Raw genomic sequence first — 13,576 nt, forward strand, 5'->3', positions numbered from 1 at the left:
CAATATCCCCGTACTATTAGGGATAGTAAATAAATGTCATGTACTACAAGGACCGGGGTTGAATGAATCATGTAATTAATATCCCCGTACTATAAGGGATAGTAAATAAAAATTCCTTACTAAAGGGGACGAGCTGAGATAAGCTCGTAAAATTTAATTCCCTTATTAAAGGAGTGACGACCTAAGTGAAGCTCGTCCAATTTATTCCCTTACCAAGGGAAGAATACCCAAGGGTACCAAAAAGAATACCCAGGGGCAGAGTACCTAAGGGTATCAAAAATAGTACCCAGGGGCAGAGTATCCAAAGGTACTAAAAATAGTACCCGCGAGGAGATTACCCAAAAGTACTAAAAATAGTACCCGAGGGAAGAGTTCCCAGGGCAAAGAAAAAAAAAAAAAAAAAAAAAAATATTCTATTGTTCACATGAACAGTACCCCTTGCGGGTACTGTTCCAGGGCAAGGAGGAAAAAAAAAAAAAAATTACATTCCCAAAGCTAGACAAGCAAGCTTGGGAATGGGGGGCAACTGATAAGGAAAAATAACCTACCTTGACTAGCCGCAAGACCTCTTTGACATATTTCGTTATCAAAGATAAAGATTTCCATTGGATAAGAATGATGACATTTCTTATCCAGGATAATGAATGACGACGTGGTTCAACAGGGTGAGGATAACCTTGGCATAATTTGAGAAAGTCAAAGGAGCAAATCATATCCCCGACAAATCTGGCAACAGACGATCTCCTCTGATCTCGCACAAGCAGATCTCCCGCGGGACTAATTTGATTACGATCGACAGCTATAAATAGGGCACCAAGCCGTTAAAGAAGGTATGAGAAAAAACTCCTAAACAAAATATACATAGTTATTATGTGATATGATTACAAGTACTAACTTGATCGTCAGAGGGTCCTTAGCTGGCACCCCATCGATGCCATTCGAAGTGACGTCCCTTTGTTTTGCAGGTAAACGCCGTCGCTCCGAGTCCTGAGGATATACACATCAACAATTAATAATTAGGGTTTTTAATTTATTCATATCCATGATATAATGCATGTAAAATGCCTTGATTTTAATCCAATTAAATTTAGAAAATAACTGGACTTTTAAATGATTCACTAATATTTAATTTGAGTCACACTTTCAATATAATTTTCAAAAATAATTTTTCGTTTCCCAATAAGTGTCCTCTAATTAATTACTAATCAAAACCAGTTAATTTTCATAATTTAATTAATATAAATCAAGTCATTAAAATAAAAATCATGGATCCAATGCATGAACAATTATAATAAGCAATTAATTATTACATGCATCACATACATCAATAAATGACAGATAAAGCAAATAAAAATGGCGAATGGATTTAGCTTTTAACATTTAATTGCTCTAAGTATTGCGCGAGGGTCAATCAAAGGCTTGTGTACCCGCAGGAGGATGTGAGCTGACCCCACGCGTCACCGGACATCATCGGACGCCTCAAAGCACATTTAACGCGCCTGTACGCGCTAAGGAAAGTTCCCAGAGCGTGCCACGCGCTCGCACACGCTGGTGGTGCATGCAGTGCGTGTTCACGTGCTCCCACGTGCATGTGGGAGTTGCCAGCGCGTTCCATGCGCATGTGGGAGTTGCCAACGCATTCCAAGCGCCATGTGGTGCTGACTTCCTTCCGACGCGTGGCCTGCACGCACCTCACCATTGGTGGTGCATAGACCACCTTCCAGCTGCGCTACACCAGATCTTCTCCCACGGTTGATGATGATCCAAGGGTTTCCGATGCGGGTGCATGTGCACCGCGCCGCACCGGATCCTCCTCCCCTATTCCGGTGCTGATCTTGCCGCCGATGACGATCCGGTCGCTGGAAAACTGCTGAAATTGCAGAAAATAATTTTAAAAAATTCTAGAAAATTAAATTAAGCCCAAAAAATTTCAGAAAAATTCTGAAAAATTTTAAAAAAATTCTAGAAAATTCCCGAAGCCTAATTTAACCCTTTTGGACATTTTTAAAACTTCATAGCATCCTTTGATGAAGATTACATGGCTTTAAATAAATTTACAATTTAAAATACAATGAAAAAAATTAAATTACATCATTGAACTTTCAAACAGCTAAATCAAAGCCTTAATTACATTCATTTAAAAATAAAATTACATTTATTTAACCTATAAGCTTCATCCATGGCCCAACCATACATCATCATTCATTCACAATTATTCATACATCATCATGTATCAATATATATCAACATATTAAATTATACATCAACATACATCAATAAAAAAATATATGAATTTTATTTTGGATCCATGAATGATGATTTTGATAAAAATATGATCTCTAGTAATGAACCAAACCATGCTCTGATACCACTATTGGGAAACGTGCTAGTTTTAAAAACTTTTTGAGGGGTTTTCATTCACAGATCTTGATTCATCACATAAAGACAAGTTTTATGCCAAAATAAAATAAGATGTATCATTCAATTAACAGATTGAATACTTACATCAAAGGTCTGAGTAAACATTTAAATCTTTCCCCTAAAGTGAATGTTCTCACTTATTGTAGATCCCTTAGCAAGATGCATTCTCCTTGGATCTCCATTTTCTTGGTAATTGTTTTGCCTTTAGGAATCACTCATAAGTCTCCATTAATGACCTTGGAAAACTAGGCTTGTAGGAGCCTCCATTGGATGAGAACATTAATCCTAATTTTCTAGAGAGAGAAAATATATTCCTTTTTCCTTCTTCTAAAAATCACCCCCAAAATATACATAGACTATCTATATATATAGGCAACATAAAGATAAGGAAAAGGAAACAATAAATCCTTCTCAATCTCTAATTCACATGTCTCAAATCTAATAGGATTCCAATATCAAGTTGGGCTATGAGTGAGAATTCTTCGGGCTTATTATTTTATTGGCTACAATGAATTAATAATTGGCCCGGTCCATGGACCCAATTCAATTAATTCATAAATTAATTTCTACTCTAGTAAAAGAAATTAACTGAACTCCAATTAAATAATAAATAACCTCTAAGTCAATTTTGCACTTTGACCCCTCTATGCATAATTAGTTATCGGATAAATAAAACCATCAATCCGACTACTTAATTAATATATTTATTTTGGTACTTTTGATTATTTCTGGCTTGAGTACAATAAAACATTTGTTTGACAAAAATAATAATTTAAATAAATAAATATATAATAAATCATTTTGTCTAAAAACACACGAAGGCCTTCGAATTTACTTTGTGATCAACCATAATCAATACAAAATAAATACAAGTAGCAATAATGCAAATATTGAAAATATAACCCTCTAACTATTAATTACATAATTACCCAAAGTGCCGATCTAAGGATTCTGAAGATTCCGTCGAACAAATCAAAGTAATTACTAATTAATAAAAGAGTCTATACTTCTCTTATGCTTAAGAGTCAAATGTCATGACGGTGATAGGGAGCAATTGCATACAACGGCTCTCGCAATATATCTCAACCTAACACGGATCCAGTTCAAGTCTTAATTAATTATGAGTCCATCCATAATTACCGACTATGAACAATTTATGATTACTATTTATATTCATGTATTGATCGCCATCACATACATATATAAATATCTCTTGTAATCAAGTGGACGCTATCAATTTCATAATGAATCGAAACATAATACATTGAATTCACCAATTGTATAAAGCATAAATATTTCAAATACGTCAGGAACATATGTCACTTTAATCCAAATAGAAATTTACTATGTCAGGGCATATAAATCCCAACAATCGTAGCTTCGTTTTCATCTGGAATGCCCATGAACGTTGGGCTGTACATCCAGGTCACACCCTTGGTCCTATTGCTAGTTTCAATATAACATTTTGGCCAGTAACCTTGGAGAGCGAACAATTTCTCAGTATTTTCCTGATAGACAATACATACATTGAAGCCTTGGATCTTGATATTTGGAAGTGAAGGTACCTTAAAACTTATTGAAGATTCGGTGCTCTTGAAGCTGAACCAGCCTGGAACCACACTCCCAGGGAAAAAAGTGCTAAATATACCACACTCATACAGTCCCTACAAGTGTGGAGATTAGAATTTTTAACTCTCATGGATATGCTTATGTGTGTGTGTGGGTGAGAGAGAGCCAGAGAGAGAGAAAGAGAGAGCACCTGGAGAGGAACTTTTCTGGTAGTCATTGATATGCAATTGAACAATTTCACCTTAACATTTCCCATGAATTCCAAGTTTGACAAGCCCAATTTTATGAGCATTCCTGCCTTAAGGTCTCGAATGGGTTTTAACTTAAACACTCCTTGAATCTCAATTAGATTTCTACAGCCATATGCAGCCAAGTTAATTCTTGAAACACCCGAACGACAATTTTTCAAGTACAAAGTACTTAAAATTCATTGGAAGCTCCGGAAGTGATCGGAGTCTTTCGCATCTCTCCAATTTAAGTGATTGGAGCATACTGAAACACTTGATGCTCTCTGGTATCCTAGATATTGGATTTCCAATAAGATCCAGTTTCTTCAACAATGATAGGCTGCCAAGAACATTGGAATAGCATCATCCGATAGATTACAGTATGCAAGATTTAAGATTGTTAACGAACAAGGTAAGGAAGTCCATGAAAAACAGGACTCTAGAATTTCTCTTGGTCCTGATGGCCAATAACACGACTCTGGAAACTGACTTATGGCAATCTGGTTTGCGTGAAGCATTTTCAAAGAATCCATCTTGCCCAGTTTTCTAGGAAAATGGAAAAGCTTTGAGCAACCAGAGAGAGAAAAAGAGAGTAAGATTTTGAAGAGACATTAGCCAGCCAATTTATAATGGAATCTTCCAAAGATTTTTGCAATCTTCTAGATTCAACAAAACTAGTCTCCCCAATTCCCCAATGGATTTGTGAACCTCTGTCAAATTTATGCAATTTTTAATAATCAATCTCTCAAGATTGGGGACATTTGAGAAGTCAAGCGTATTTGTAAGACCATTGGAATAGCTAAGATCGAGGATTTTCAAAGATCTGAGCAACTGTAAGAAAAAAGTAAGAAATTAGCTAGTTTATATGAATATTCATGTTAATCCTAAAAGAAAAGAAAAAAGAAAGAAGATTAACAGAGAACTCAATACCATACCTTTTTTCCCTTCCAAACTTGTTTCAAGTTGCTATTTTTCATCTCAAGAACAACGTACTAGTTTCTCCAGAGAAAACTCAAAAGGTATAACTTTCAAAGGGAACCCACACCAACATAACCATCTCAACTTCCTAGAAAATTCTTCATAGTATCCAGTGAGCTTACATTATTGAGCCAGAGTAGTTTTAAATTGTGCATCCTAGAAAATGCATCAATCTCTAAGCCTATTTCATTTGAAGAGAAGCCTGGATCATGCCACTCTGATGAATTGTTTCCATGCAAGTTGAGGACGAGGCCTTCAATAGTTATTGTTCCCTAGTGAATAGGACACATTAAGTAAGCACACCATGCAACAAAAATATGCAAATTAAGACACATAGAATAATTCTTACAATTTTCTCTCTCAATACATTTAAGGCATCCCCAGGCCACAGTCTGCTACGTTCCCCTGGTTCCTTGATTGATACTTGACGAATAATATCTCTTCCCATTTCTCGAAGCAATTGATGCATCGTTACCTTGTTATCTTCATTGATTTTTAAGAGATGCCTACGAGTGAGGTTGTCAATGCCATACTTTGTAAAGTAATTACAACCATGCAGTAATGGAATTACAGAATCTTTGTCCTTTCCCACAAAGAAAGCAGCAATGTTAAGGAATAAATTTTTGTCGTGGTCCCCTTCTAAAGAATCAAAGCTAATTTTGAGTTTTTGCTATAATCTGACTGTCAGGAATTGTTTCCAATTTCTTTATTGCACTTTCCCACACATCTATGCTTCTTCCAGCTAGAGATGAACCCAAAATTTCAAGAGCTAGAGGAATACCTCTGCAATACTTTACAACCCTTTCGGTACACTCCATATAACCTTCAATGGGGTGGTCTTGTCCAAAGGCATGCCAACTGAAAATATGAAATGATTCATTATAAGTTAATACCTCACCTTCATGTTTCTTGTACGGTTCATGTTCCTTCAGCAATTATTCATTTGTAGTTATTATGATCATTTTACTTCCTTGTTGAAAGCTACCCCTCATTGCGAGTACTGCATTTAATTGATCTCTTTCATCCACATCATCAAGAACAAGTAAAATTCTTTTGCAGCAAATAACATCTCTTATCTTTATGATTCCTTCATCAACATTGTTAATTTTTATTTTTTTCCCCTTTAAAATATCTAAAAGAAGTTGTCTTTGTAAACGAACCAAACCACTGGGTTCTTTTGATGTTTCTCTTACCTCTGTAAGAAAACTGCTACTCTCAAATCTATTAAAGTTCAAATTATACACAGTTTTCGCAAGGGTTGTCTTCCCTATTCCACGCATCCCACAGATTGCCACTACTCCTTCTTTCTTAGATCCATCTTGTAACCACAAATTAATGTCATTTATACTAGAATCTAATTTATTTCCAACATTTTTAAGGTTCTCCTGGATAAAACTTGACTCATACCTACATATTGCAAGGGAATAGGAAAGTAGGTAAAAGAATAAAAGGAAGGCGAACATGTTGTGAGTTGAAACGAATTAATAAGTTACATGAAAATGCAAACAAAACATAGTAAATTTCATGCTGTTTGGTTTAGCCATTACCACATAAATATATTGATACAGAATTTTGATTATTGTGTGTAATACCCCTATATTTTAAAGAATTATTTAATTAAATTAATTGCCTTTAAATGAATTTAATGAATTTATTTGTTTTAAATTAATTATTTGTTTACTTGTTTATTTGATTTATTGGTATGATGATGTGCTTGATTGTTGATTGATTTGTTGGTGTTTTGATTTTTATTTGTATGGTATGACTTGGTTGTTAATTCTTATTAGATTATGTGTTACATGTATTTAGTTGTTTTAATATTAAGTATTTATTTATTTGTTTAAATTTAATGGATTAGGCTTCGATTATTTGGACCAAATGATTTGGGTCTTGGGTTGGAGAAAGAAGCCTCAAAGGATTTTGGATGGTTTAAAGACCCATGGATTTATGCATGAGTATATATGTATTAATATATATATATATATATATATATATATATATATATATATATATATATATATTATGCATATTAAATGAATTTTATAAATATAATTATATAAAGAATTATATATTTATAGTAAGTATATATGTATAGGACTATATGCATATATATAGTAAGTATAGTTAAAAAGGATTTATAAATATATATTACATAATATATATATTTATATTTATATATTTTATGTATATTAATATAGTTAGAGTCCTACGTGGAGGAGGATTGGCAATATATATTATTTATTTTTATTGGGTGAGGAATATATATATAATAAATAATTATATATATAATATAATATATGTGTATATATTTTATTTAAGATTATTATTATTTTTATTTGGATAGTCATATTAGGAATAGGATTAGGGTATTAATATGTTTAAATATACACATAAGGTTATATTATTAAAAGGTTTTTCACGTTAGAAAAAAATAAGAGAAGCAGAGAAAAAAGAAGAAGGGAAGGCTGACAAAGAAAAGACCGGATCAAAGAAAGAGGACGTCGGATTTGGAAGAGACAATCAAGGTTGAAGCGTCGATTTCATTTCGAAACATTCAGGCAAGTTCTTTTCTAACTCTCCTCTTAGAACCCATAAGTTTATCACCTTGGGTATCAAAATCTATAGATTAAATTAGCATGTTAATCACCTAGACATAGGATAAATGCATGTGAAGAAATTGATTAGAAGAAAAGGAAGAATCCTTCTTTAATTAGGAAACTTTCTCCAATTCCTGTTTTAATATTCTGACTGTATCTCTTTCCTCGAGTGTCAAAACGGCTCAAATCTCCCCTAGTTGAATGGAAATTCGATTATCTACAATTTTGTATTTCACGAAAATTTCGTGAAACAAATGTTTACCTTGTCAAAATTGAGTTGGAAGACAGTACGAATTTTGTATATGTATATATTTTATCCCATAATTGTTTTAACCAATTTAGATAATTTGTATTGGTTGGCTGTTAACCAAATAATTCGTAATATTTATATTTAATGTGTAATGTGTTATTTGGACATTGCTAGATTGTGTAACCTACGTGTTATATACGCCTACATGTTATACAGCCATACATAAATAAATAAGTATAACCTAATCAACTAGTAAGTTGTTCATTGATATTTAACATGTTTATATATGTGATGGTAGTGTTGATGAAATCATAATAGGTTGTTTATTTAATTTAATTATATGCTTATAATTTGCATGGAGTGCCTATGTATGATTCATTTCATAGTTAATTGTAAAGTTTGGTATATGGTTAAATTGAAGGCATGGATGAGTTGCTAAAAGTATAAATAAATTGTCTTATTAATTGTATGAATAAAATACATACATAGGAAGTATGGATGAATTGCTAATTAATAGTATGGATAAAAACATACTTTTGGAGGCATGGATGAGTTGCCAAGACATAAACAGATTGTCATTTAACAGGCATGATTGATTTGTTAAAGTATAAATAAATTACTTATAGAGGCATGGTTGAGTTGTTATAGTATAAATAAACATACTTCTAGAGGCATGGTTGATTTGCCAAAACATAAATAAATATTTGTGAAGGCATGGATGAGTTGCCAAATTATAAATAAATTGTTAGGTAAGTTAGATGATTAAATATACATCTATGGATATTGTGTTTATAAATTGGAGGTGATAATTATTCTTATATTAGAATAAACTAATGTTTAAAAGATAATATATTATTTTATAGTATTAATAAAATAATATTACCGAAGGCATGGAGGAGTTGCCAAAGTATAGATCTTTGCTACATAATCTTTATAAATAAAATTATACATTGGTGGATATTGGGATTTGGATTAAAGGAAAATATTCCTTGGATTATTATTTATTATTTAAATGTTAAATAACTGTTTAAATATGGAATTTAGGTTTAAAAGAGTTTTTTTCTTAAAAGTGGAATGTACTTGATGGTTAGTTTAAATATGGAGGTAGTCTTATCATTGTTTACGATCTTGGATTTCAAGAAATATATGAATGAACATGTTCTTTATATATTATATATGTATCATCTTATATTAAAGGTTAAAACTTTAATTAGGATGATTTTGGTTAGAGATGTTTTATTTATTGGTTTTCAAAGGCTTGGTAGAGGGAACTTGCTCGTGGGTCTAACCCACGATTTATTTTTCAGGTTATTAGAAATTCCAGTCTCGAGATTGAGGATCCGCAGTTGAGAGAATGTCATTCATCTACTCATCTTGTTTACTTTTTAGTATTGTTATTTATTGTTAGGTATCTGGTGAATTAATAGTTTATAGTTTAGGGGTCCTTGACTTATAAGATTCCCGAGTTGTATTTTAGAATTTTAAATTTATGAAATTTATTTTTGTCAAGGAGGTTTTATTTTATTAATAGAATTTTGTTCAGTGATTTATTCATTCTTTTTATTCTTCTTGTATTCTGTGTTCGTTTAAATACTAAATTGTTTCGATATTCCCGTATTTTCGGGTGTGGGCCTAGCCAACCTACACGTGAAAATTCGAGGGCTTCACATTGTGTAATCTTTTTTTTTTTTTCTTGATGAAGAGAAGAATGAATCTCATTAATCCAAAACAAAGTTATTTAAAAAAAAAAAAAAAAGGAAGAAGAAGAAGAAGAAATAAAAGAAAGAAAGAAAATGGTTGCAATATGAATATACACAAAATTTTGAATCTAGCTTAAGAAAACAACTTCATGATAAGAGTTTCTTTAGTGTTCAGAATCTTAACAGTATTTCCATTCTTAAAGCTTTGCTTTTTATTTCTAATTTTTAATTAGTTATTGACTATATTCTTTCAACAAGCTTTTGTGTTGTTTAAAACACCGAGAATTAAAAATATTGAATCCCTTCAAAATCATATTCTAATGTGATTATAAAAAAAATAATAATAATAATAAAAAAAACTTGAGTCCCACAATTGTGTACATTTTGCATTAGTTTATTTACACAAAAACAAAATCAACCAAGCCTTTCCCCAATTATTTGGGGTCTGTTACATGAATCCTATGTTTTCATTCTACTCTATTTCAGGCCATAGCCTTAATCAATCCACAGGTTATCATATCTTTCTTTACTAACTCTACCCACGTTAGCTTTGGTCATCCTCTTCCCCTAGTGTTACCCTCGATGTGGACAATGTTATTTTTCTTAACTGGCGTACTTGAAGGTCTTCTTGGCACTTATCCAAACTCTAAACCATCTTAACCGATTTGCATTAGAATATTTATAAAAATTAATTCGAGATTTGTTTTATTCTTTTACCCAAACTATTACTCTACGGACTGTTGACTAAAGAGAGTTAACAGGGTTGCTTAATCGACTAACAATAAAGCTCGTTTAGTTCGATGGAAATTAGTAGTGGAAATTTAAAGTAAAGTGAATGAAAGAAATATAAATTTTCCATTATGTATTTGGTTAGCATAAAAAAAATTTCAAAAAAACTATTAAAAATTCCTGTATTATTGTTTGAATAACATAAAACTGTACAAAAAAATTCCATTTCATTTCTTCTCTCGCTATTTCCTTTTAACCAAACTAAACATAAGAATCTAAAGCTGATAAAATATTGTTGGTCCGGAACAAACCTATTGGGCAATGACTACTGATAGACTCGTCCAACAAAATTTGCCAGATTGAGGCCCAGATCACAGGTTGAAAGAAAATCAGGCCATTGGCTTTATCTTTGAGCCGGAATTTGGAGTTGTGATTGACCTCAATTATAGGCCAAACTGGGCTAAATCAAACAAATAACGGTCTTTAATTGAGAGTGATTTCGGATAGATAAATATATAAACAGATAATTATGGTATTTAATTATTTATATGATTACCCATAGAACTCAATATATATATATATATATATATATATATATATATATATATATATTATCACCATAAAACTATGGTAATAGGACTGAGGAAAGCCATTTGGATCCCTAGTATAGATTGTTGGGTAAGTTATACTAATACCTCCTGCGTTTGCTTTAATTACAGGATGATTAACATTTTAACGCATGGTACTGAATGTACAAAGAATTTTCCCCAATTCTAGAGAGAGAAACTTTACACTTCCAAAATATTTTTCAACCACTTTTCCCTCTCATTTTCATCTATTTATAGACGGTTACAATCACTCATGGGTTGGACCTATCTTCTTTCCTTTTATTTGGACCCAACTCCTTTCATCACAATGTGTGCTTCCCTAATGACTTCCTAGGCCTATTTAGCGAGGACTTGCCCCATCTCGATTGCCCATACCCGACCCATTCTTAGCAATATGAATCATACCAAGCCCGGGTCACTTTTGGTGTCTTCATCTGCCCCCATAATCTCTCCCTTAATTAATTAGGGTGAGATTATTGAAAAGACACAATCTTGGTCTGACGGCTCGGAGTGATGACACAGGGAATCGAACGGCTGGCACGAAGACCCAGACTCCGAGATTTGCTGCACCACTTTTGCTTCAACCTTTCGAATGATGTGTTGCCTCCATTTCTTCTCTTTAAAAACCCTAATCCTCTCAATCCTTATCTTCCTTTAACATATCCTAATTTTATCCTCTGTTGTTGTCTTTTCGGGTCTCTTCTGTCATCTTCCTGTATTTTCCGGCAAGCTTTTTTCAGTTCCTCCGGCAAGTTTTTCCTTCGAGATTTGGCTCTTGTGCTGTTGCAGAGTACTTCACAAACTTCTTCCTTAAGGTCAGTTTTTTTTTTTTTTTATTATCCTTTTTGAAAGAAAAACCTTCATTATCAGAGATTCCTCCCCTTCTCCATGGCACCCCCTAATTTGAATGCCATTCGTTTCAAAAATAGTATTCCCAATGACGTTTCTCTCAAGATCTACCCCATAAACCTGGATGGGAGCTCTAGTGAGGTCTCCTTCCTGGGGAGATTTTATTCTTTGCTGTCCACTTAAACGTCATTAGGTTCCCCTTACATCCATTCTTTTGTTATATCTTCAGCAAATTAGTCCTTCTGCTCTTGAACCATAATAGGGGTCTCAACCTTGACGTCATTGACCTCCTCCTCTGCTACCGAATTAATAGAATCAAACATAGTGAGCTGTACTATCTATTCTTTCCTATTGAAAAATGATCAATCTGTACGGACAAGAACTCTTTTGAAAAAGGTTGGAAAGAAAACTTGATTGGGGTCAGTGGGAATTGGCGGACTCCGTTCGGCCAATCTTTCTATATCCCCTCCACCTTTGGAGTATGCTCTGTCTTTGGTTATAAAAAACTGAAAACACCTCCCACTGAATGCCACTGTGAAAGTTGCCTTCCCTATTTTTGTACTTTTTTTTATAGATGCCTTCAAATACCTCATGATGAACTGGTTTATAGCGTTTGCAGGGCCAAGCTAGACATCTTACAAGAGAGTGTGCTGAACAACGTCCTTTCAGCTATAGACTTACTTACTCCTGACAACCTCTCTAACATCTCTCTCCTAGGATTTACAATGGAGAACATTCAGATTCTATCTTTCAGTAGGAGGAGGCATTCTATTCCCATCCCTTCTGCTGCTCCTGTTACCATATCTTCCTCTACACCTGCTACCACATTGTCCACCTCAGCTGTCTCAGCTCCAGAATAGGTTATGACTATTCCAGTTATAACTCAAGTCACAGACCATTCTGCTAACGGGCCTTCTGCATCCATCCCTGCTGAGACCTGTATTGTGGATCATTCTACTGAGGCCTATCCTACTGCTCCCACCAATGTGCCTTCAAACATTCTGTCTGACACTTCTTTAGAAAACACTCAAGATGCTGGGGGATCTCAGAACAATAGAGGGTCTCCTCCAGTTAGAGCTGGTATGTCAGAGAAAAGTCTGGGAAAAAGGCCAATAACTAAGGGTGGTTATGATCAGAGTGACGTCCCACCAGCTCGGAGGACTAGGATGGCTTCTTTCAGGATCACTGAACCTGCCTCAACCTCAGTTTTTCACTCCAGAGGGTGAATCTGCCAGAACCTCTTGTCCAGCACCATCCGTTCTTCCATGGCGCCCTCTGCTCAACTATGAAGATGGCTCGACCATTAGCCCTACAGATTCTTTATACCAGAACCCTCTTACTTTTTTTGCTTTCTACAAAGGTTTCTGGACTCCCAAGGATCTTGAAATCTAAAACAGGATGACCTTTGGTGAGATGTACTGGCAGTTCCCAGCAGCTGCCATGGAGGTAACTTTTTTTCTTATGAGATATGCCTCTTTTCTATTTTAACTTTTTAGTGGCCGAACTGACCAGAACCTCCCTTCCTATGTGCAGACTCTATTTGGGATGTTCACCTTTCAGAAGAGCATTAAGGTTCTGAACAAGAAGCTCAAGTCTATCTCTGCTGGCCTTAAAAGATCCGTTGAATCGGAGAACCATCTTGAGGCCA

At 34.0% G+C, this 13,576-nt stretch overlaps 1 protein-coding gene across 1 annotated transcript; it reads right to left on the reverse strand.

The window, feature by feature from the left end:
- Window positions 1–5,848: 5,848 nt before the first annotated feature.
- LOC132301099 (disease resistance protein RUN1-like) lies at window positions 5,849–11,463 on the reverse strand. The gene is made up of 3 exons (XM_059798381.1): window positions 11,435–11,463; window positions 6,389–6,602; window positions 5,849–6,121 (listed from the first exon to the last, which is right to left on the reverse strand). Exons 1-3 carry the CDS (start codon window positions 11,461–11,463, stop codon window positions 5,849–5,851), a joined length of 516 nt encoding a protein of 171 aa, XP_059654364.1.
- Between the last annotated feature and the right edge of the window lie 2,113 nt (window positions 11,464–13,576).

The sequence above is a fragment of the Cornus florida genome, unplaced genomic scaffold (assembly GCF_030987335.1).
Source record: "Cornus florida cultivar Cherokee Brave unplaced genomic scaffold, ASM3098733v1 CherokeeBrave_3.0.0_Hap2_Chr03, whole genome shotgun sequence".
NCBI classification, from domain to species: Eukaryota; Viridiplantae; Streptophyta; class Magnoliopsida; order Cornales; family Cornaceae; genus Cornus; species Cornus florida.

Bases quoted from the DNA above. Each gene is read 5' to 3' on its own strand.
- LOC132301099 (XM_059798381.1), bottom strand. From the start codon at position 11,463: ATGGGTCGGGTATGGGCAATCGAGATGGG. The intron at 6,603-11,434 runs GCAAGTCCTCGC...TGCAATATGTAG, and splicing joins GTATGGGCAATCGAGATGGG to GTATGAGTCAAGTTTTATCC. The intron at 6,122-6,388 runs GTAAGAGAAACA...TAATTGCTGAAG, and splicing joins GTAGCAGTTTTCTTACAGAG to GAACATGAACCGTACAAGAA.